The following is a 22543-nucleotide window of genomic DNA, read 5'->3' as shown; positions in this document are numbered from 1 at the left end:
ATTAAGAGCATGACACTTGGTTTCAGCTCAGGTTATGATCTCAGGGATGTGAGATTGAGTGTGGGGGGGCTCTGGCTCATCGGGGAGTCTGCCTGAGATTCTCTTTCTCCTTCTGTCCCTCCCCTCCACTCTCAAATGAGTAAATCTTGGAGGGAAAAAAACTGTATAGAGTAGCAGATGTTATCATCTTTACTTTGCAAATGAAAAACACAACTGATTTTTTAAGATCTAAATGACTGTTTTAGTACTTTGTAGAAACAGAAATACACACACTTAACACTGACAATTAGATTTTTTCTCCGTGGTCTCTTTATTCTTAATTTATGCTTTTCTCTTCTTAATTTTGTGTTGCTTCTTCTGTTTGTGTATAGTGATATTTAGGAAATGAAGGGCTTTGGATAAACATATTCTCTAGACAACTAAAACGTGTATCTTAACCCTAAAATTATTAACTAATGATTTAAAAAATAAATCCTGTCTAAATAATATACTTCTGAGTCTTACTATATAGCATAATTAAATGATTGATTTCATGACTTGTAGCTATCATTATTAATATTAAATATTATATTTAACAGTTATTAAAATGTGTTATAAGACAATTGGGCAGTGATGCCTTAATGAGGTAGTTAGGGTTCTGTAAAGTATGGAGGATGATATTCTCTTATCTTTCTATCTCCCATTGACATCCTCAGAGGATTTTGAAGTGTGTAGAATCTTTGCCTCTACAGTCACCAATTTTGGATTTCCCTTGTTTGAATTTCTTTTGTTGTCTCTCTAAAATTTTAGGATCTTCTATTTATTGTGTCTAGCACTAACCTGCTAGCCACAACTTCTATTGTTCTCCTTCTGATTACAACCTAGAGTAGAAAAGAAAATTTCCAGGGAAAATAAGAAAACAAATATTATGTGTGAAACTGATGTAGGGCAATAAATTTTACCACCTCCCAAGTCTGCCTCATCCCCCAGAGAGTACATGCCAAGTATGTACACAACACCGGTGTTAAAGGACCAGGCAAAACCATTGGAAACATTCTCCCACAGCGGTATGACGAGACAAAGAGCCCATTGATCCAAGTCTCATGTGTGCCTACTGGTGGTCTCTGGTAATTTGCAGGAGCAGCTGTCCCGTGGTCAAAATGCAGGTAAAGCACTTTGGCCAAATCTGTTTAAAAATAGTGAGGGAGAATAGAGAAATCAAAACTATATTGTACCGAAAATGGGTGCAAGTATATAAGAACTGTAGACATTTTTATTTCCAGCTAATTTCTGGGTTTTTGGCTTTTATTGGAGGTTTGAGTTTGCTAAAAATCTGGCTGAAGAAGAAACAAAGTGCAGTGGTTTAAACACGAGGGCTTCCATAACAAAAGGCCATGGACCAGGGGGCTTGAACACCAGAGCTTTACTGTGTCTCAGCTCTGGAGCCTAGAAGTCCCAGACCAAGATGTCAGTAGGGTTGCTTCCTTCTGAGCTCTCTCTTCTTAGCTTGTGGGTGACTGTCTTCTCCCTGTGCCCTCAGATGGTCTTCCTTCCCGTCCGTCTGTGTCCTGATTTCCTTTTCTCAAAGGACACCAGTCATGTGGGATTAGGGCCCACTTGAATGACTTCATTTTAACATAATTACCTCTTTAAAAACCCTATTTTCAAACACAGTCACAGTACTAGGGGTTAGAACTTCAACATAAGAATTTGGGGAGGACCCATTTCAGCTCTTAACAGGAAGGTGTCCTCTATCCCCTTTAACAGTGTTTCTTTAGTGCTTTGAGTTTATTTTTCAATGGCTAAAATATCTTTAGTTTTGAGGTTTTGTTCTCCCTCGAGATATAAATATACACAAGAAGCAAATTATTTTAAAGGAAACACATGATTAAGTGCTGTAGATTACACAGATAGGACATGATACTGGAACTTAAAGACGGTAGTTATCAATATGGCCTAGGGAACAGCTGTGGAACTTGGGAGCCAAAAATGGCCTTAAGAATTGGCTGTTTTTTCAGTCTTACTTGTCTGTAGGTTTGAGTTGTTCAGATGCAAATTTTTATCCCCTCACACTCACTTTTCCTCTGTTCTTTCCTTTCCTGTTCTCCTTTTCTTTATTCTGGGGAACTACAGAAAAATTTAGACAGCTTACCTCTCCATGGAATAGTTTGTGTGGAGAAGCACTGATTTATTTCAAATGCTTCATTTTCCTAATGAGGAAAATGGGGTTCACAAGTTAAATGACTTGTCCTGGTTTTTGAACTTGATTCCAGGTTTCTTGATTCCTAATGCTATATGCTGTTGACTGCATTGTGCAACTATTTTATTTTTTTTTTTTTTTTAAGAGTTTACTTATTTATTTTTGGGGGGTAGGATTAGGACAGAGGGAGAGGGAGAAGCAGGCTCCCTGATGAGCAGGGAGCCTGATCTGGGTGGGGGGAGCAAGATGGGAGAGCTCCATCCCAGGACCCTGGGATCATGACCTGAGCCGAAGGCAGGCACTTCACCAATTGAGCCAGCCAGGTGCCCCAAATTGTACAGCTATTTTAGAGAATGTTTCATTTGTGTTTTAAGGACAAATAAGATTTCTTCTCTATGTTGTATAAACAGATCATTTATATTATTTTGCATTGGCCTTCTCTCTTAAATATTTCCAGTTTCTTTGGTTATTTTTACTGCTCTTCTCTCTTATGTTTTGCTACATCATTTTGGCACTCCTATTAAAATCGTATCCCAACTAAGATCACAAGCAGAGTAATACATTCTGTTTATATGTATGTATGTATATGTGGCCAAAATATTGCTAGATGTACTTGTAGCTGTAGGTCAATTTTAGTTAGTACCTTTGCTTAGATAGAAACCTATCTTTACTCAACTTATAATACATGCCAGAGCCTGACCTGGAAAGTTCATAGTAGGACACACATAAACTGTAAAAGGCAAATAAATTCCTTCCATTCTATAAAGAGCGCCGCCAAGACTTAGAGCAGTAATTATCTTCTCCAAAGTCACCTAGGGTAGCATGGGGTAGACCTGAGCCGGGCTCTGGTCTGTCTGTCTGTCTCAGTCAGCTGGCTTTTCCATGATTACCACCTTAATATTTTTTTTTAAAGATTTTATTTATTTATTTGACAGAGAGAGAGAGAGAGAGATCATAAGTAGGCAGAGAGGCAGGCAGAGAGAGAGGGGGAAGCAAGCTCTCAGCCAAGCAGGGAGCCCGATGTAGGGCTTGATCCCGGGACCCTGAGATCATGACCTGAGCCAAAGGCAGAGGCTTAACCCACTGAGCCACCCAGGTGCCCCTACTGCCTCAATATTAAGCGCCGCATAGACTCTACCATTCTGCTGCATAAAGTCTTGGACCAGCATCTCAGGGTGGCAGTGATCTCAGTGACAGGACCATGGCCTGGTTACGCGGAAAACACAAAAAACCACACAATACCAGCAGAAGTAGAGTGTGCCTGTGGGGGAGCGGGAGCTTACACGGCATGGTACTTGGGTGCCATACAGTGTCCAGGGGAAGAGTCTGTCAATAAAGGAAGAGGTGCTTGGGGTGCCTCGCAGTCCCTGAACCTCAGTTTCTCATTAACAGGCTCCTGGGGGGCCTCTTCAAGTAGGGCGCCTCAAGTTTGCTGCTCTTTGGCTGACTGTTTTGATTTCTAAATTTATGGGTTGTTTGATTCATTTTTGTCAGTTAAAAAAAAAAAATTGAGCATGCCGTTAATGGACACCTTTTATTTGTACATTTTTTCTGTTTTTGTTGTGGTAACTAATGTGTCTTTCAATGTTTAAATTTATTTTTTCCTGTGTATTTTCCTGTCTTTTGCCTTTATAGCATCTTTATCATCAAAATAAAACATAGAGGCCCAAGTTTTAAATGCAATAAGTAGGTATCTCATAACCTAGTTCTACTTTGGTTACAATATTAGAATATTCTGGGTTGAAAGTAACAGAAGTACGCCAGTAAAAGTGGTTTAACAGGGACAGACTTGACTACCTCCACAGAAACTCTAAAGAAAGACCCTTCTGGAACTGGAACACGATCAGAGTTCTGTGTTGGCATTTCTGTGATTCTCCTGGCCTTCCCTTCAATGTTATAAGATTGCCGTAGCGGTTCTAAGTGTCACAGCCTTAAATAATAACCTCAAAGGCAGGAAACAGGGAGAGGGAGGAAAGTAGGAAAAGGGCCTTCTCCCTAAATCACCTCTGTCCTTTTCACGGAGAAAAATCTTTCCAAGAAGTGTCCCAGCAGACCTCCCGGTACCTCTCGCTGCTCAGAATGGGGTTACCTGCCTATCTGGGAACAGCCATTCCTGTTGGGGGACTGAAGGGGAACACATCTTGAGCCCCTCCCAAAACTGGGATTCTGTCTTCAGGGAAGAAGATTGGCTGTTAGATAGGCAACAACCAGTGTCTGCCACAGTTGTTGAACACTTTTAGTATGGTCGAATAACATGAACCGGTGTAGGATTTCAAATCTGATGAGCACAAGGAAGGAACAACTGGCGCTACCTGGGTATAAACTCAAGGGATTTAACATCGTCTGGCCACTCCTTTTCAAAGCAGCAATGATGAAAACTAATCTGTGGGGAGAGTTAGACAAAGGGTTAGGATACTAGAATGAGGTCGGGGGAGGGAGCGTTCCAAGCAGAGGAAGCATATTCTATTTATGTAGCCGGAAGAAGGGGCACAGATACTCATCGCTATTATTAAAAGAAATTCTAAAGCTTATAAGTAGGTTCCTGAAATCATGGAATTTCTGAAATTTTTCTATCTTTTAAGGGGACAACAGAACAGGCTATTTGACCTGGACTGTTCTAGAAAATCCTGGGTATAGAGGAGTTGTCATATATAATGATGACCTTATAGGCAGAAATCCATCTGTTACTCCTTCTTCTTCCTTCTAATAACTTCTGCACCTAGAATCTTAAATTGACATCAGTTTAAAACACTAAGAACAGCACCCTTACCTTTCCACACATTACCTAAAACCTTTTGGCACAATGAGTTCCTCAGTTTCATGTAGCTCATACTTAACGTGGTTCTCATTAAAAAATTTTTAATTCATTTGGACATTAAGCAAAAGCCGTTTCTCTGACACTTTGTGGGTTCCTCATAAGAGACAATACAATTTTAAAAAATGATAAAATAAATAAATAAAAACTTTTGACTTCAATACACAGAACTTTCCTGGACTCTGGGTTATTTCCCATAAATAGAGGACAGTAGTTTTTTAAATTTGTGCAGAACTGTAGAACTCTACTGAAAGACTAAAGCCACCCTCTTTTAAAAATAAAAAAGACTAAAGCCACCTTTTTTTAAAAAAAAATACAGTTTTGTTATCTAAAGAATGCATTCATTGTATATTTAAATTATTGAAAAAAGTAGTAATGATACTTAAATTTTCCTAGCAACTACAAATTCATAAAAACTATTCCGGTTGAAAAATTTGGGAGTTTAGTTTTAAGCCTTTTTTAGTGTGGTAATATTGCTGCAAGTAACCCCAAATAATAGTGGCTTAAACATGGTAACAGGATTGGTATGGTGCTACCAGTGTGTATGTACCTTCAGTACAAGGGCTGGTAAAAGGCTGATACTCTGATACTAGCTTCTCTCTTGTGATGTAAGGCTGCTTCAGCTCCTGAAATCACATCTACATTCCAGCCGGTGGGAAGAAGAAAGGGATGCAGCTCTGTGGAAGGGCACGACTCGGAAGCCATACACATCACTTCTGCTTGCATCCTTTCGGCAAGAACTTAGTCACATGGTTACAGCTAGCTACAAGAGAGTTAGGAGATAAGTTGTCTTACTTAGGCAGATTATGTGCCCATCGAAAACTCAGAGCATCTATTTCTAAAATAAAGAAGTGGAGAAAGGACATGGAAGACCGTAGCAGTGTGTGCTATATTCTCCAACTTTTGGCGATTGCCAAAGCAGCTAGTTGTGTAGCGTTAAGCTTAGATGTGAGTGTGGAATCAAGGGGTTAAGTGGGTGTCTGTGTGGACATAATTCTATTGATGTATCTTATACTCCACATAACCTTAGTTCATGCATTTTTATATTCCTGTTACCTAGCTTAATATACTACTGAAAATAAGCACATCACACATGGTGTGGAATGAATGAAGGACCATCCCTTTTTGCCTTTCTAGTATAATCTGTATTGTGTGTGAATTGTTTTTCACCCTTGCCATTTGTTTGATCCTGTCTATACTTTACTTACTTATTAAAAGAGGATTTAGAAGTAGAGATGATCATAGTCCATAGCACAGTAGAGACCTACTTTTTGTCTTGTGTGTGTAAAATCTGAGAAATCTGAATTAACTTCTACTACAGGACCAATTTTCCTTAATCCCCAAAGAGATAGTATTAACTCTACTATTAAGTCTTAATTAGTAATAGAGTAGTTGTGTGTTTTTTGAAGGTTCAGTACTGTGTCTGAGAATTCTAAAAACATTCTTGTTTTTCAACTGATACCGGACATCATTAACTCATTTGTGAAGATGTTTTCTCTGCACTCTATACATACATTTTACGTATTGACCGGCTACCTCTAGAGACGATAAAATGGTCCGAGGAATAAGAGTTTTTTGATACAATATTTCACGTCTCAAGGCAGGCATTTTATTGAATGTTTGGCCACTGTACCTATTTATAGCCTTCTGTTAGCGTATAGATCCATTTGTTCGTGTGTTAATCCCTACTACACATTTTTAAATAACTCTTCAATGCCACATACTGCAGTGAGTGCTGGGAATATGAAGAAGGACTAGACCCAGTTTTCATCTCTCTGAAACACAGTGTAGGGGTCTCTGTGCCAGACCCCATACCATGCAGTAACTGAGGGGCAAGCACGGAGCTCTGGGAGGCAAGGGGCCAGGTAGGGTGCTGATGGGGTTGAGGTGGGTCTTCATGGTTGCCTCAGAGCTTGTCACTAAGGAGCTGGGGGGAGGGCACTGGAGGCCGAGGGCACCAGAGGCCGAGGGCACTGGATGCGGGCTGATAATATGGCAGCAGTTGCATTTGGTGAGAGTGAATGATACAATGTGGGTTACAGTTGGGGTGGGAGACCTGGGATCAGGGCCCCTCAGACACACTGCAGAGGAGTGTGAACTTGATCAGTCAGTGGCTTTGAAACTTTTTTGTTTGTGACCCATAGGAAGATTCACCTTTTTACATGATGATTTATTACCAAGCCTGGTCCTACCACTTGCATGGCCTGGGCCAGAAGACAAATGGGGATCCAAGATAGCTAATTATTTAAGAGGTTATAAATCAAGGCAATAAGCTATTACAAAAGGATATACCAACCTACTTTGACAGATGTACATTATAACAAAAACAGTGAAATACCAAATAACTGAGAATAGTACAAATTTAAAGTTAATTTAGACTTCCACTAAAAGACTGTTGTTCAGCCTGGGGAAATGCAGGCGTGACGGCAACCAGGCCACGTGGAGGAGAGAAGTCTCCCTCAGCCTTCTCTTCCAGTGGCTATGGATCTGTCAGAGAACACCTCCTTTGTTTTCTCCTTTGTGGGACAGAGCAGCTCTCCCATCTGTCCTGTCCCTGCCCCTTCCCTATCCCTAGCAGCCGGGCACCTGAGTTCCAAGGCCACGTAGACCGTGCCAGTCTGGTCTGAGGGACAGTCTCTGGCCCCTTGGTGCTCCAGCTTCCCACTCTCATGGAAGAGTTTGAATTAAGAATTCTCTGACCAGAAATTTGGAAAGGAGAGAAAGCATTCTCCCCTGTCCTCTTTGTTCACCCTTCCCTCTGCCCTCAGGTCCGGTCTCCCTCCTTCCAGCTTCTGGCCACCCCTCGAGCTGGAGGTACACACACACTGGAAACACAACCTGACTGGAAGGGCCTACCCAGGCTGAGGAAGCCAGCTAAGGGCCATTTGGTTGGACAATGCTGGGGTCCCTGGTACTTGGAGCTTCAGGGAAGGGAGCTTCAAGAAGGGACTCCTTGCCTGGTGGACGGGAGAACACAGTCAGAGGAAGGCCTGAGCAGGGGCTTTTTGCTCACTTGTCAGGACGTTCCTGCATAGACCACCCATGTGCGATCATGCACATTCACAAATGCACATACATGTCCCTCAAGTTGCACAGAATTGCACATACTCTTAATACTCTTACTATGTGAAGTGTGTTTGTCTTCTTTTCTATTCTAATTCAGTTTTTTAAAAAAATACTACTTGTAATCCACTAAATGAATTTTATAATACACCAATGGGTCCATTTGTGACCTACGTTTGGAAAGCTCTGCACTCGTTTTGGGGGGTGGTAGTAATGTGATCAGATTAGTGTTTTGGAAACTTCTGGCAGCTGATGGGATAATAGACTGGAAGAGAGGGCATGATCCTAGTTATGAGATTCTGAGCCAACGATAGGCCCAAAGATGGTAAGGGTGAGAACGGAGAAGAGGGGAAGGTAGTAGAATCAACAGATCTTGGTGACCAGTATGGTTTTGGGGGTGCAGAAGATAACTGGATCAATGTCATGATATCCAGTTTCAGTGCTATATTGCAGGGAATTACGTTTGAAGGAAAAGAAATTGAATTGAGCTTAGTACCTACACCATTTGAGGTCCCGGGACAACCTTCAGGTAGCGTCACTTGTTAGTTGGAGAGAGTTTTAGTGAAGTCGGGACTGTAACAGGGCCTTTGGGTTTAGCGATAGGAAGCCACGGATCAACCTTAGCAAGGACACATGGTAGTGGCTCAAAGAGCGAATCTATTGGGAGGTCAGGAAAGGAAGACTTACGGCAGAGGATGTAGTTTCTCCCTTCCATACACTTGATTGCAAGCGCAGGAAAGTAGGGCACCGACTTGAAAGAGGACCTTGATTTCGTTCCCGAGGACTTCTCTGAAGAAGGGAGGAGAAACCTATAGAAACCCGAGATCGAAGAGACAGCAGAGAAGAGGAGTCACTCACACAGGCTGGATGAGCGTGCCTTTTAGCACAGAAGTGGAGGGATGCTTAGACAGAAGGAAGAACCCCCTGCAATGCAGGTGAGAAGGCTGTGTGTGGAGGCAGACGTGCACCTCAGCAGACAGTTGCTTTGTTCGAGCACCAGGCACTGTGTACATGCTGTGACCAGGGGGGAAGCCAGGCAAGGAAACCAAGAGGACGTGGGGCAAGTGTCCTTTAGACTGGGCTCAGGGATGCTGGAAACAAGGAAGAGGACCCAGGGCAGGGCTTTCCACAGCAGGAGAGAGAACAAAAACCAAAAATGGTCTACAGCTGAAATGGTGTTCAGGGATGGGTCAGAGAAGGATTGAGAGGAGGACTGTGACTAGCCAGGGCTTGGGGGAAATGGGCACCTGGCTTACAGCGCTGGTTATTGATAACCATGGTGGTCATAATACCTTTTTTTTTTTTATAGTTATTGACTTAGTTTAAGTATCAGGTGAAGCTTTACTTGAGAATACTTGAGGGAAAATGGCTTTTTATGACAAAGGAAGCTGCTTCTCGCTTCTCCTTTCTCATTCTCCCCTTTGATGACTTCTCTTGAAACTCATTTAGGTAAAGAAAGCCACTGCTTCCAAAAGTGCTTTGGTACCCTGGCATAATTTCAAAGAATTCTCCTTTCCCACTTAGTTAACTACATTTCCCCAGGAAAAAAAAAATCTTCTCTGTCAATGTAACATCCCTTAACAGGACTCCTGCTGGTGGGTTCTTGTATCTTGCTGTGGCAGCTGTGAACATATATACTATTGATTGTTAATGTGTGATATAAATCCGACTGGAGCATGGCCACTAATTGGTTTGAGAGCTAGATATAGACAATGCTGTCTTATAGTAGCCTGTGTAGATAGGCCTAGTCATAGGGTTAATTCTGCTTGACAGCACATCAGCAGCATCTTGGGAGTAATTACCCAACAGAAGTTTTCCCACAGCCGAACTGAGAGCTTCAAAGGCTTCTGAATTTACAACCAGTATTAACCTATATCTGAAACATAATGTTCCCACAAGAGCTCGGATTTTTTTTTTTCCCTCCTTCTTATTAAATGTATGGAGTGACTAGGTTCATTTACTGGGTGAAGAACTTAGTGAAAAATTAACTTGGTGTTGAATAATAGAAAATCTTTAATAATAAGAAAGTGGATAAATTTAAATTTGAGTTTTTTATTGCTTTATTATACTACGGAAACAAGTTAATCTGCCTTTTTTTTTTTGGATCTGTAATTTATCCTCCTCTCAAAACAAGTTAAAAAGTTAACTATCTTTTTCATACTGTGCTGTCTCTACAGGTAATGTGCATGTTTAGGGGACTTAGGATAATGTATACATCTAAAATAGTTAAAATAGATGAGGTATTTACATTTTAAAAGTGATTTTCCTTGTTGGCCAGTGTACTGAAATCTCTAACTATTGGTTCCCCTCTCACAAAGTAACAGTTGCTCTTTAATAAGCAATTTTTTTATTGTAAAAAATTTCTTTCTCTTTACAGGTCAGAAAGCAAGTTCGACTCCGGTTCAGGTATGTTTACATTAGTAATGTTATTCTGAGTGTATTTTATTTACATTATTCTCTGAGGAGTAACTCATCAGACCAAGAGCCTTTTTGATTTTACACAGACTGGGCAGCCTCTTCTCAAAACATGAACCCCACCCAAGGCTATCGGCTGCTTGGAATCCTAACTGGAGATGTTCACTTTGGGATTCTTGATAGTTCTGCAATAAGGCTTCAATGCCCTATATCTGCCAAGTTTCGTTTTAAAAGCAGAAGTAAGAGTTGTACATACTTATTGCTCAAAATAGAATATTATTCTCTAAGTAGATAAGGCATCCTGAATGATTTGAAGATTATGTGAATGATTTGAAGATTATGTGCAAGTGACTTGTCATCAAATGTGGGTGATAAATACATTTAATCCAGCGAACTATAGTTTATGTGCTGCTGAAGCAAGCACTAATCCAGAAAACTAAAAAGAGTATAAGCCAATAGAAATAGAAATTTGTCTACGATTTGTTAGTTTTTTTAAAAAATTGTTTTGTTGTGGGGGGAATGGAAAACTAAGGTCACCTGAAGCCATTATTTTGCATCTATCAAGAAAAATTTATATTTTCAGAAACAATGGCATATCAACCTCCTTAGATGTTCTTTTCATTAAGCCTGAATGTAGCCATATAATCCTTAGGTTGGACTGTGTCTTTATGTCATTTGCTGAGATTTATGTGCTTCAGGGTGTCAAATGGTGTTTATAATTAAAACAAAAAAATTGTCTCATATTCATACAAAGAAATTATACCATTTAGTGAATTGTTCATAGATAAATAAATATTGATTTTCAGTTCCAGGAGAAAATAATTTGCAAAGAAACATAATTTACTGAATTTGAAAGTAACGTTCTTACTCTGGTTTGAGTTCCATTCTGTTTTAAGTTAAATAAAAGTTTTTGTTCATTATGTTCGCAAAGGACCTGAGGACCATATACATTCTTTTTGGTCATGACGTTAATGTGCTAACATGCTTTTCTCCTTTAAAAGCTTCATCTTTCTTTTATTGTACACCTTTATGAATGTCTTCACCTTGGTGAGACTCTTTAAATATGAGGTCTGTACATTTGAGTTAACAATTTCACCTCATTTGAGAACCACGGTTCCAAAAATCTGTCCATTCTGTGTGTTTGGGCTTCTGAATCACATCTGACAGTAAGAGCATAAGATAAACATTTCTGGTTTATAATAGAGACTAAACGGAGACTAAAGGTATGGTGACATTGTATCAATGATTTGACCTTTTATTGATTCATAAGAGGCTACTCAAAATAGGGTGAGAAGTCTTTGTCATTTCATAAATATTAAAATCTCTAAGTATAATAAAAGTAAATGGAGAAAATTGATGGCATATGAATTTTTTACATAAAGGTTGGATCTTTTTATATCTTTACCAGTATTACTAAATATTTATTAAGATCCTACTTCGTTATGATCTGATTTAATTCCCTAAACATGAGGTCAGAAACTGGTTTTAGGGCAAAGGATCTGGTACATAGCTCTTAAAAATGAAAAAGTCCAACAAGTTCATTTTGAAAGTAAAACCTGGAAATAGTGTACAGAATTGAAATATTAGGCAGTGATTGTCAAAGTCAGAAAATTTATGTTGAATTTGCAAATCCAAATGAAAGCGTGCTGCTAAATTCCTGTAGTGATAGTTATAACATCTGTACAGACACACGTCTTTCACTCTGATGACCAAACATTTTTTGTTCATGATTCTTATTTTCTCCAAGTCCTAATTTAAAAAAAAAAAAAAAAGTTTATGATGGACAACATCTGCATGTCTTTGAAAACTACGAAGTTCTGTACTCTGAAAAATCTTATGGGGAATACTGATTAAAAGTTTATTTATTCTTTTAATTTCAAATTTAAATGTGTTGTGGAAAGAATTCAGATGGTTTCAAATTAAGAAACAGGTAATTATGTTTTCTTATAAGCTCTTTTAGCTTAGTATCAGATGAGAGAATCATGACAAAGGAAGCTAGAACTGTGTTCTTTGGCATGCTATATCATGCAAATTTGGTTAGAAATAAGATGGCATATTGGAACAATTAAATGTATGACTTTAATACGTTCAGATTTTCTATTGTTCATCAAACACAGAAAGTAAACTAGCTCTGCTTAATGTTGTATACAGCTATCACAGTGTTCCTGACAAAGTAAGATTTTTAAATGAAGGAAGATGTCAATCTTGCAAAAGAAAAAAAACACTCAAAAAATAAATAGTATGGTTAATGACTGGCCATAAAGGAAAGGATTTCAAAGTAACATTTTATATATATATATATATATCCCCTCCCAAATAAGGAACCCAGCTTATGCAGAACTTACTGCACATTTACAATTTGTGTAAATGAGTTTCTGACTGTGGAGTGAGCTTCAGGAGGAAGGAAGGAAAGTTTTCATTGTCAGCACATGGTGAAAAATGTCAGTTGTTGAATACATACCCAAGCAATCAACCTAGAGAGTGATTTCGTTTTTTTCTCAAAACTGTATCAACTTTTTTCTATAAAAGCAAACCCACAAACAACTTGTGTTTTTTTTCTAAAGCTTCAAAAAAACTTATAATGAAATATTTCAACTATATATAAAAACAGAGTGTGGTGTAATGAACATCCACATATCCATCATCTAGATTTTACAGTTGTTAATAATTTGCCATACTGATTTCACTTTTCTTTTTTTGCTGGAACTGTTTTAAAGTAAAATACATACATTTCATGTCACTTTAAAAGCCTGAAGATTATAGATTACCTTGACTTAATGAAAGAAATCAACTATTTTTTTGAGGTTTTCATTTGTCTCAGAAATTCGAGTCACATACAGATTCTTATGGAAAGGATCGTGGCATTACCATGTCCATATTTAGTTAAAGGGACATCAAAAGTTCTATTTGTGGTGGAGGTTAACAAAACCTTCAACCAGAAGGGAGTGGCACTGAATTAATTCTGATCCAAGAACCCCAAGAATGTTCTGTCCTCAAAGTTAATTTGATTAACACTGTAGCTGTGTCCTCTGTGTCCTCAGGTATATACTGATTAAACTCTGTTTCTTTTGATTTGTAACTCAGTCACCTCAAGTTTTCAGCTTTGCTGACTGAGAGCAATCAACCTACCTTCTTTCTCAAGGAGTTTTAAGGTTTCCATTTTACTATTGTTTCCTCATTGATGCACTAATGTTGCTTGCCTGCAATCGTGTGTAGTTGGTGACTTTACTAATAGAGTAAAACAGACTTCCTTTTATGTTCAGAAGTAGCAAGAAGCTGTGCTCTTCTCCCCACCTCCCAAGAAGGGAAGTTAGTTGATGCTGGGGGAAGCAGAGCATTGAGTTTAATGTAGTGATTAAACATGAAAGCTATATATCAAATCTCAGGAGAAGCATGCTTTTGAAAGAGACAGGGAACTGTGGAGCATACTGCATGATAGGCTATGTAAACAGAGCCCTGGAGGTCAGTGTGTGGATGCAAACCAATTAAATAAAGAAATTACTGGCTTTGCTTTCTATCATCTGGATGGGGAGGATCACAATTTAACATGGACAGGGCTGAAGTGTAAACTTCGCTTGAATAACTTATAGGCACCTCTGGAAACGTCATTAACTCTTTCAATTCAGCACCAAGTTTTTGTTTTGGTTTGGTTTGGTTTTTTTTGGGGGGGGGGTTGTTTTGTTTTTAAATTTAACCAAAAGAAGTTACATCCAAAAATAAAATATATGCTCCCTTGCCCTTTTGTACATGTCCATTAACAAAAGTGCTCGTGGTGAGTAGAAAGAGTGGAAGAGAACGCAGGGGATGAGCTGCTGAGAAGAAAAGAGTTGACGGGGCAATCATATTTCAGGAACGCGCACATGTCTTTTAAAAACAACCCATTTGGAAAAGCAGAGCTCTTGCAGAATAACTGAAAAAAGATGTTTTCCTCTTCTCCTCAATACTGGGTATAAGGCAAAGCTGTAGTTGGGATTTACCAGTCACTACATAACATCAGCATGGTGTTATTTCTGTTCTATTAACATAGAATAGTTTTCTGACCAAGAAGAACCTGAAGCCTAGAAGTTAATAACTGTATGTTAAGGACTGCCTGGAGTCTAATTCTGTGCTCTTAACCTTCTCAGGCGATGTTTGGATGAGAAAATGAAATATCAAGTTAAAATGGTATAGTTTCATGGTCCATAAACATTCAAAATAAAGTTTTTTTTTTCTTTCTTCCGTAGAGTCATGTTGGCTGAGAAAGTGAATAAGCTTATGTTTAGTGCTTGTTGATTCTGGGCTGCTTGGAATAGCTCTACTAAGGAAATGGGCTCATAGAACACAGCAACTCAAAGGTATAAGATTTCATGAAAGCAAATTATGGAGGATTAAGAAACCTAATGAGCATGTTTTAGTGTGGAGAGTTGAGGAGGGAGCTCACTCTTAAATAAAGCCCAAGAGTGTACAAGGTTAGGAGATCCTAAAAGACACGATAATAAAAGGCACAACAGAATATAATTATCTTGAAGGGAAAAAAAAAAAAACCCAAAACAACAAAAAACCCGAGGAACAAAAAGCAGCTAGTGTCGCTTCTAAGATCTGTATAAAAAGGGCTCTACACCAGGATAAGGAAATCAAAGAATATAATCAGTTAAAGCTCGAGGCAAAAACATGAGGGCAGTGAAAAATACAGTGGACTGTTAATGGTGGTCACTAAGTTGAAGGGAAATGAGGAATTTGAATGTAGTAGAACTAGAGTTTTGAAAGTTTGTGAGCAAATGAGACGGTCTGCCTAACATAGTAAATCTTTCTCAAGAAATTAATAAGGGAATCATTTTCAGATCTTACCAATGTGGAGGTTGTGTTGACAATACTTCTCAGCTGCTTCAGATCAATTTTCTCATTTTTAATTTCTTATTTTTGAAGGGCTTGTAACAACAAAGAGCAAGGAAATATAATATAAATCTCTAGACGAGTATTGAAATCTGTCTCTGGGCATCAGTCATTAGTAGAAATGAGAAAAATATTGTCTGTTCATCTGATCATTCATTCAACCTATGTTTACCAGGTGTACTGTGTGCCAAACCTAGACGCTGCGTTTATAGCTGTGAACAGGGTGGATATTACTCATTCTCTCCTAGAATCTTACAACTAGTTGGACCATTATACAAATTCACATGGATTTCTTTGCATATTTGGCTGAGAAGGGCTAATAAGGTTAAATTTAGATCCAGATGGTGAATTGAAGAACTCGTGATATTTAAACATAAGCTAATATATTTTAGGTTTTGACAAATTTACCTTTCTTGACTTTATTCAAACCGTATCACTTTAGTTTCCCCTTTGACTTTTAAGAGATCAGCCTAATAATGCTACTGGTTAGTGTGTAGTTTTTCTCTAGCTTTGAATAAGGACTGACATTTCACATTTGATTATCATTAAAAGAGATTAACTTACAAGAGAACAATGACAAATGTTAACGAATATTGTTCTCTTCTTCACTTTTATTTAATTTTTAATTTATTCTTTTACTGGATCCTAATCAGGGTTGGCCTGAAAAATCAGGCAGCCTTCTTTATAACAATCTTACTGAATTGTGTAGAAGAAGCAAGTGGAAAGGACAGAGCCTTTCATCTCCTTTTATAAACTTAACACCAGGAAGCAGCAAGGCATAGAAGCTAAGTACAGAGGTTTGGGTTCAGATAGATCTAAATGAAGACTCTGTTTATGTCTAATAATGTGCAGTTGGTTTTCTTAGATTTCATGTATATCATTACGTTACATACTTAAATTTTGTTTTTCTTTTCTTCTTATTTAGAATTAGAGCATTTAAAGCTGTGAACTTCCTTCAAAAAGCTTCAGCTTTTTAAATATTGTATTGTATTTTATTTATTTTTTTTAAAAGATTTTATTTATTTATTTGACAGAGAGAGAGAGATCACAAGTAGGCAGAGAGGCAGGCAGAGAGAGAGGGGGAAGCAGGCTCCCTACCAAGCAGAGAGCCGAATGTGGGCTTAATCCCAGGATCCTGAGATCATGACCTGAGCCGAAGGCAGAGGCTTAACCCACTGAGCCACCCAGGCGCCCTAATATTGTATTTTAAATAGCTGCAGTTTTGGCTTTCTTTTGGACACAATGATTCCGTGGGAAAGTGTCTTACATTTCCATATGTTCTACTTTCCACTTTTGTTTGTCATTTTTAGTTTGATTGCTTGGTGGTCAAAGAATGTAGCCTTACTATTTTTCAGTAAGTCTGTTATGCAGTATTTAATAAAGTTGTATTTTTTGGCCTAAGATATGTTTAATTTTCTTTTTAAGATTTTATTTATTTATTTGACAGAGAGAGAGATCACAAGTAGGCAGAGAGAGAGCAGGAAGCAGGCTTCCTGCTGAGCAGAGAGCCCGATGTGGGGGCTCGATCCCAGGACCCTGAGATCATGACCTGAGCCGAAGGCAGAGGCTTTAACCCACTGAGTCACCCAGGCGCCCCAGATATGTATAATTTTTGTAACTCTTCTGTGAGCGATTCAAAAACTATATTCTCTGAAATGAAAAGGTTTGGTACATAGTTATTAGATCAGTCTGAGTCATGATTTATATCATTATTTATTTAGTATCTATTTTATCTGATGAGGACTTTGAGAGGAGAGATACTTTTTTTTTTTTTAATTTAAATTGAATTCTGTGTCTTTAGATATCGCCACTCCTGTATTGTTAGCTTCTGTCCTCTATGTTTTCTGGCACCAACCGTCTTGCTTGGGCCATGCATTGCACTTGTCCTCCCGTAGAGGACATTATTTCAAAGCAATGCCCAAGGAAATGAAGGCTCCTCTAAATAGGAAACTTACATTATCCCAAATTTGTACATGAAACAAGAAGTTGCTTTACCACCTGTAAATATCGGTGCTTTCCCCTTCCTTTTTGTGCCCAACATCATCCCATAGCTTTGTTATGAAAGAGTCTCTGAGACATTATCGTTAAAGGTTCAACCTAACACCTCCCCAGCAGTTAATCATTCCTTCCTCTGTGCAAACACTGAGTCTTTAAATGGATTTGTTATAGCATTTATGATCTGCTATAATTATTTGTGTGAATCTTTTATTTCTCTCCCAGTCTGTGAGTGTTTTGAAGATAGGAACCATGTCTTACTCCCTTATAACCTTGGTATCTGGTATGAAATAGTCAATAAGCAAAAATTCCAATGAAGTTGGGAATCTTTGTCTGCTCTGTTCTTCCAATTTTGACCAAAGCGCTTAACTAATTACCAAAGATTTACTCTCCCCATTCATAGTGTAGAGCTGTTGCTGGGAAGTGGCTACTCAGCCAGAGATGACAATTTCCCACCTCTCTCCATTCGTGTGGGGACATACAACCAATTCTTTCCGTGGAGTATGTGTCATTTCTGGGTTAAAGGGATTAAATATTCAGTGTATTCCACCTCTCTCTTCTGAAATTATGTCGGAGGTACATGTTGAACATGAAGGAATCTGGATCTCTGAGTCTTACTTGGAAGAGATCCACGCAGGAGAGCCCTTCAGTCCTGAGCATCTTTATTGGCCTTTATGTACAGGGGAATAAACTTTCCATGTAGTAAGGGTCCTAATATGCACCCTAAGGAAATTTCAGCCCCAATATGGATGATTTATTATACATGGGGAGTCAGATCATAACTAGAAAGTTGCTCTGTTAAGCACAAAATAAGAAAAAAAGGGAAATAGACAAATCAAATATTTAGCTTTATGAGTTTATGTTAACATGAATTATCTATCTCAAAATAGGAATGGCCCTGGCCAGTGAAACTTTATATAACTTAACATCCATTGGCTTTGCCTTCATCTATCCAATACATCCAACCATCTTTATGCAAGACTTCTTTGCAATTGGGCTTGGAAAACATAATACAAGTCCGTTACCTAAGACTCTGTTTCCAAGTTCTTTTTTTTTTTTTTAAGATTTTATTTATTTATTTGACAGAGATCACGAGTAGGCAGAGGCAGACAGATAGAGAGGGGGAAGCAGGCTCCCTGCTGAGCAGATAGCCCGATGTGGGGCTCAATCTGAGGACCCTGAGATCATGACCTGAGCTGAAGGCAAGGGCTTAACCCACTGAGCCACCCAGGTATCCCATGTTTCCAAATTCTTGGAGCAGGAAACTATGTGTGGAAACTTGAGATCTTAAAATTTACGGTTTAATTATTTCTTAGCTATTGAAGCATGTATTAAAATTTTAATGGTTTAATATACCACTTCAGCATACTAAAATTAAGATATAGAAGGTCAATATATAGATCTAGATATAGAACATTTCCATTACTTAAAATATTCTCTCATATTTTCCTTCAGTTAATTCCCAGTTCTCAGAGGCAACTGTTATTCTGACTTTAATCACCATTGCTTAGTCTGTTCTTGAACTTCATATAAAATAAAACCATACAGTATGTATTATCTTGTGTGTGGTATTTTTTGCACTATATAATGCTTTTGAAATTAAATCATGTTATATGTAAGTACCAAGAGTTATTGCTGAGTAGTATTGAGTTGGGATGCGTATTTTTGGTCAAAGTCAGGCTATCATTCATGCAGTTGGGTTTACTGAGCTGTCTCTGTTCTGAAATTCTCAGGCCCAGAATACTGTTGTTAATGCACTGAACCAATATGTAAACATTTTTGCTTGGATTCCATATGATCAGTCAGTGAAATTGCATGTACATGTAGAACAATTACTCTGTTTTAGATGTGGTGGAGGCTATATGAATCTGACACAGTTCCTCCCTCATGGATCTTATAAGGTAATTATAGAGATAAGATATACACACACACATACACCTGAAGATATCTGTATGTACAGTTTCTAGTAATGGAGTCCTATTGGGATTTAGAAGGGGAATCACTTTAGGCTACAGTGATAGGGGAGGTTCCTTGTTGGAGGTGTAACTTAGATCTTCACAGATTGAAGTTGGATAGATATAAAGAAGGAGATCATTTGGAAGAAAGGGCCAGTTAAGGTCAGGCACAGAAGCAAAAGGGCAAAAAGTATTTGAGGAACATAAGTAAACCAAGTTGCCAGAACTGGAGGACTTTTTTGGGAAGTAATGGTAGAGTTAGTAGTCTATTAGAGAGCACATGTTAAAGAATTTGGACCTAACCGTAGATAATAGCATTAGTAATAATTGCTAATGTTGATTTTATGCCTACTATGTGACAGGCACTGTACCAAGTGCTTCATATTTACTAATTCATTTAATTTATACAAATCATACATTACTATTCTCATTTTATAAATGTGTAGACTAAGGCACAGAGAGGTTGGCTATTTTGCCCAAAGTTGCACAGCTAGTAAGTGACAGAAACGGGATTTTTTCCTAAGTAGCCTAATTCCAGAGCCTCTACTCTTTTTTTTTTTTAAAGGGATTTTTTTTTTTCTTAAGATTTTATCTACTTGACAGAGAGAGATGACAAGCAGGCAGAGAGGCAGGCAGAGAGAGAGGAGGAAGCAGGCTCCCCGCTGAGCAGAGAGCCCGATGCAGGGCTCGATCCCAGGACCCGAGATCATGACCTGAGCCGAAGACAGAGGCTCAACCCACTGAGCCACCCAGGCGCCCCAGAGCCTCTACTCTTAACCATGCAATAATTTATATGATCAAAAAATATCTATGAATTTTTAGTGATATACCTTTTTACTCATACACGTGACAATTTTTATTCATATATATGACATACTTGTCCAGACAGTCACATATCATTGTAGAAATTTTCTCCCCCCGCAAAGTAGATTCAGTAGTCTCTTGAGAAATGGTTTTGGAGGTGAGGTAGAGTTTTGATTTCTAAATGCAAATTATCCCCACAGCATTAAATCGCCTGCTGAAAAAGATATTCATGTGGGATTTGTTGTAAAGATATGATTGATGAAGAATTAACAGTCTCTAGGGAATTGATAATCATTTTGTTTTGGACAACACCTTATTTTTAATACAGTTGAAAATTAATAGAATTCAGTTAATACAGTTCACTGTAGTTTCTATGGGAAGTGAAAATGCTTATATGTTAACCTTCTTGGGGGACAGTACATGGATTATTTGTCCATTCATGTAAATTGACATACCTTGCTCATTCCTGGGCAGAAATAAGATACATTTAACTACAAAGGGTAGAAAATTTTGTTTTAAGTACATGACTTTGTTGCAGGCTTAAGATTTTTAACATTCTGCTTCAGTATGAAAATATTTTATTCAGGAAACAAGTACAAATGCAGTAAGCAAACTCAATTATTTGCTTATTAAGTCAAAATGTTCTATTAAAAATAGTTTAAAATGCCAATGACATTTTAGTTCTTTTTATGCTTCAATAATTTTTTGGCTATATCTTTTGTATTATAGAACTATGCTATAGGAAAGAATATTTTATAAGAGGTTGTTTTGATTTTTCATCAGTTCCCTGGATAGGAATCAAAGATGAAGAAAATTTAGTTTTTGCCTGGTGACCACAGATCTTTTGTGATTTTTAATATGTTCTGAAGATTCAAATACTTAAGAAACAGGTGCCTTACATGATAGTCAAGTGGTGAAATTAGTAATCTTCTATTCTAGTTGTTCTTTTTTTGTTTTTGTTGAAATTAAAGACATATTTAATTGATACATATTAAAGACATATTTAGTCAACATTATATTTTCACACAGTAGCATGTGGTAGTGTTCATTGTGTTAAGTGAGGAGTGAATAAAAATGGAATGATGTTGGTTTTTTTTTGATAGGAATGATGTTAGTTTTAAGAAGAAATGTATTTTTCCATTTCCAAAATAATATAGAATATTTGCCAAATTGTTTTCTTTTCCTTCAAAAAATGTGTTTATACATTACCTTACATCCAAATCATTTACATTGTGGATTGAAGGCCATTATATAGAAGGCAAGAGATGTAAAGGACAAGAAAATTTTATAACAATGAAAATATTTTATGGGAGAGCATAGCAACACAAAACAGTAATGTGAAGATTGAAGTAATATAGTATTTTTCCTATCAAAAATGGTAAACCTCAGGCTTCCTGGCCAATCAAAAATAGAGTTTGGGATGTTATTCTTAATATTTTAGATTTAAATTTGTTTCTATGCTGTATTAAAATTAATTCAGTATTTCCCTTATGTTGTTATATACTAATAGTCAATAAACCGTACTTTTAGTGTATGAATGAAAATGGCATTGAAACTCATTCAAATGTAATACCTTAGGGTTTTCCTAGTTGGATTTTATTCAAATTTATTGCATTTTGTGGCTTCCTTTATATTAATTTCTTCCATATTTGCCTTTTAAGTTATACTTACGGTTTTTATCATGACCTGATTTTTAATTACCAGTATTCCTTAAAATGTTGCCTACATATGTGGCTTTTGCCAACTTATTTATTAGGAAATTCATTGGTTTTTTAAAATTCTAAGCAAGGTACCAGTATATTTATTTTTGTAGCTATATGATCTTACATTTTTATTTCAGGATTGTTGAAAAATACTACATAACTAGAACTTAAAATTGCCTATAGTTCCCAGTATGTAAAAAAAATAAAAAATTCCCCCCAAAGTTTAGATTTAAATTCATATTAAATTCATTTATGATAAAATATAATTTTTTCCTCAAGTTTTTTTTTGTGTGTGTAGAACTAGTATGCATTTTTGGTAACCTAGTAATTTTATAAATTGGCAAATATAGTCATATCAGACAGATATGAACAAAACATTATGATGTTTTGTTAAAATGATGTAACATTTTATGAATGAACAATGAATAAAAGGGAATTTTAATGTCAAAGTCAATACCATTTCATCAGTTTGGAAATTTAATATCACCATGTTCAGTTCAAATATTTGTTGATTGTGCACTAAGGTAAAGCTTTGCCTGGAGTAAGCTATCTGTAAACTATTTTAGAATAATCTAGTATCAAACAGATATAACTCTCAGCATAGAAATGTACTGTTGTTAGGATATTCACATATGATTGAGGCGACTAGCATGAAAGACATTCGCCTCTCTGTTGTTTTATTTTGTAAGTTCTCAAGGCCAGGGGAAGCTTTTGATTATTTTGTGCCATGTGCCTACACATA

General features: G+C 37.5%; 1 protein-coding gene across 2 annotated transcripts in view; it reads left to right on the top strand.

Moving 5' to 3' along the window:
- MSRB3 (methionine sulfoxide reductase B3) overlaps nucleotides 1-22543 on the top strand; it is a 162813-nt gene that overhangs the window by 70500 nt on the left and 69770 nt on the right. For both annotated transcript variants that reach the window (XM_044226769.1, XM_044226770.1), the window contains one exon: nucleotides 10435-10463. In XM_044226769.1, coding sequence (XP_044082704.1) covers nucleotides 10435-10463 — 29 coding nt within the window. The remainder of the gene's footprint in view (nucleotides 1-10434; nucleotides 10464-22543) is intronic.

The sequence above is a fragment of the Neovison vison genome, chromosome 12, assembly GCF_020171115.1.
Source record: "Neovison vison isolate M4711 chromosome 12, ASM_NN_V1, whole genome shotgun sequence".
Taxonomy (NCBI): Eukaryota; Metazoa; Chordata; class Mammalia; order Carnivora; family Mustelidae; genus Neogale; species Neogale vison.
Note: the sequence above shows the minus strand (reverse complement) of the source record. Positions and strands in the feature narration are given on the sequence as shown.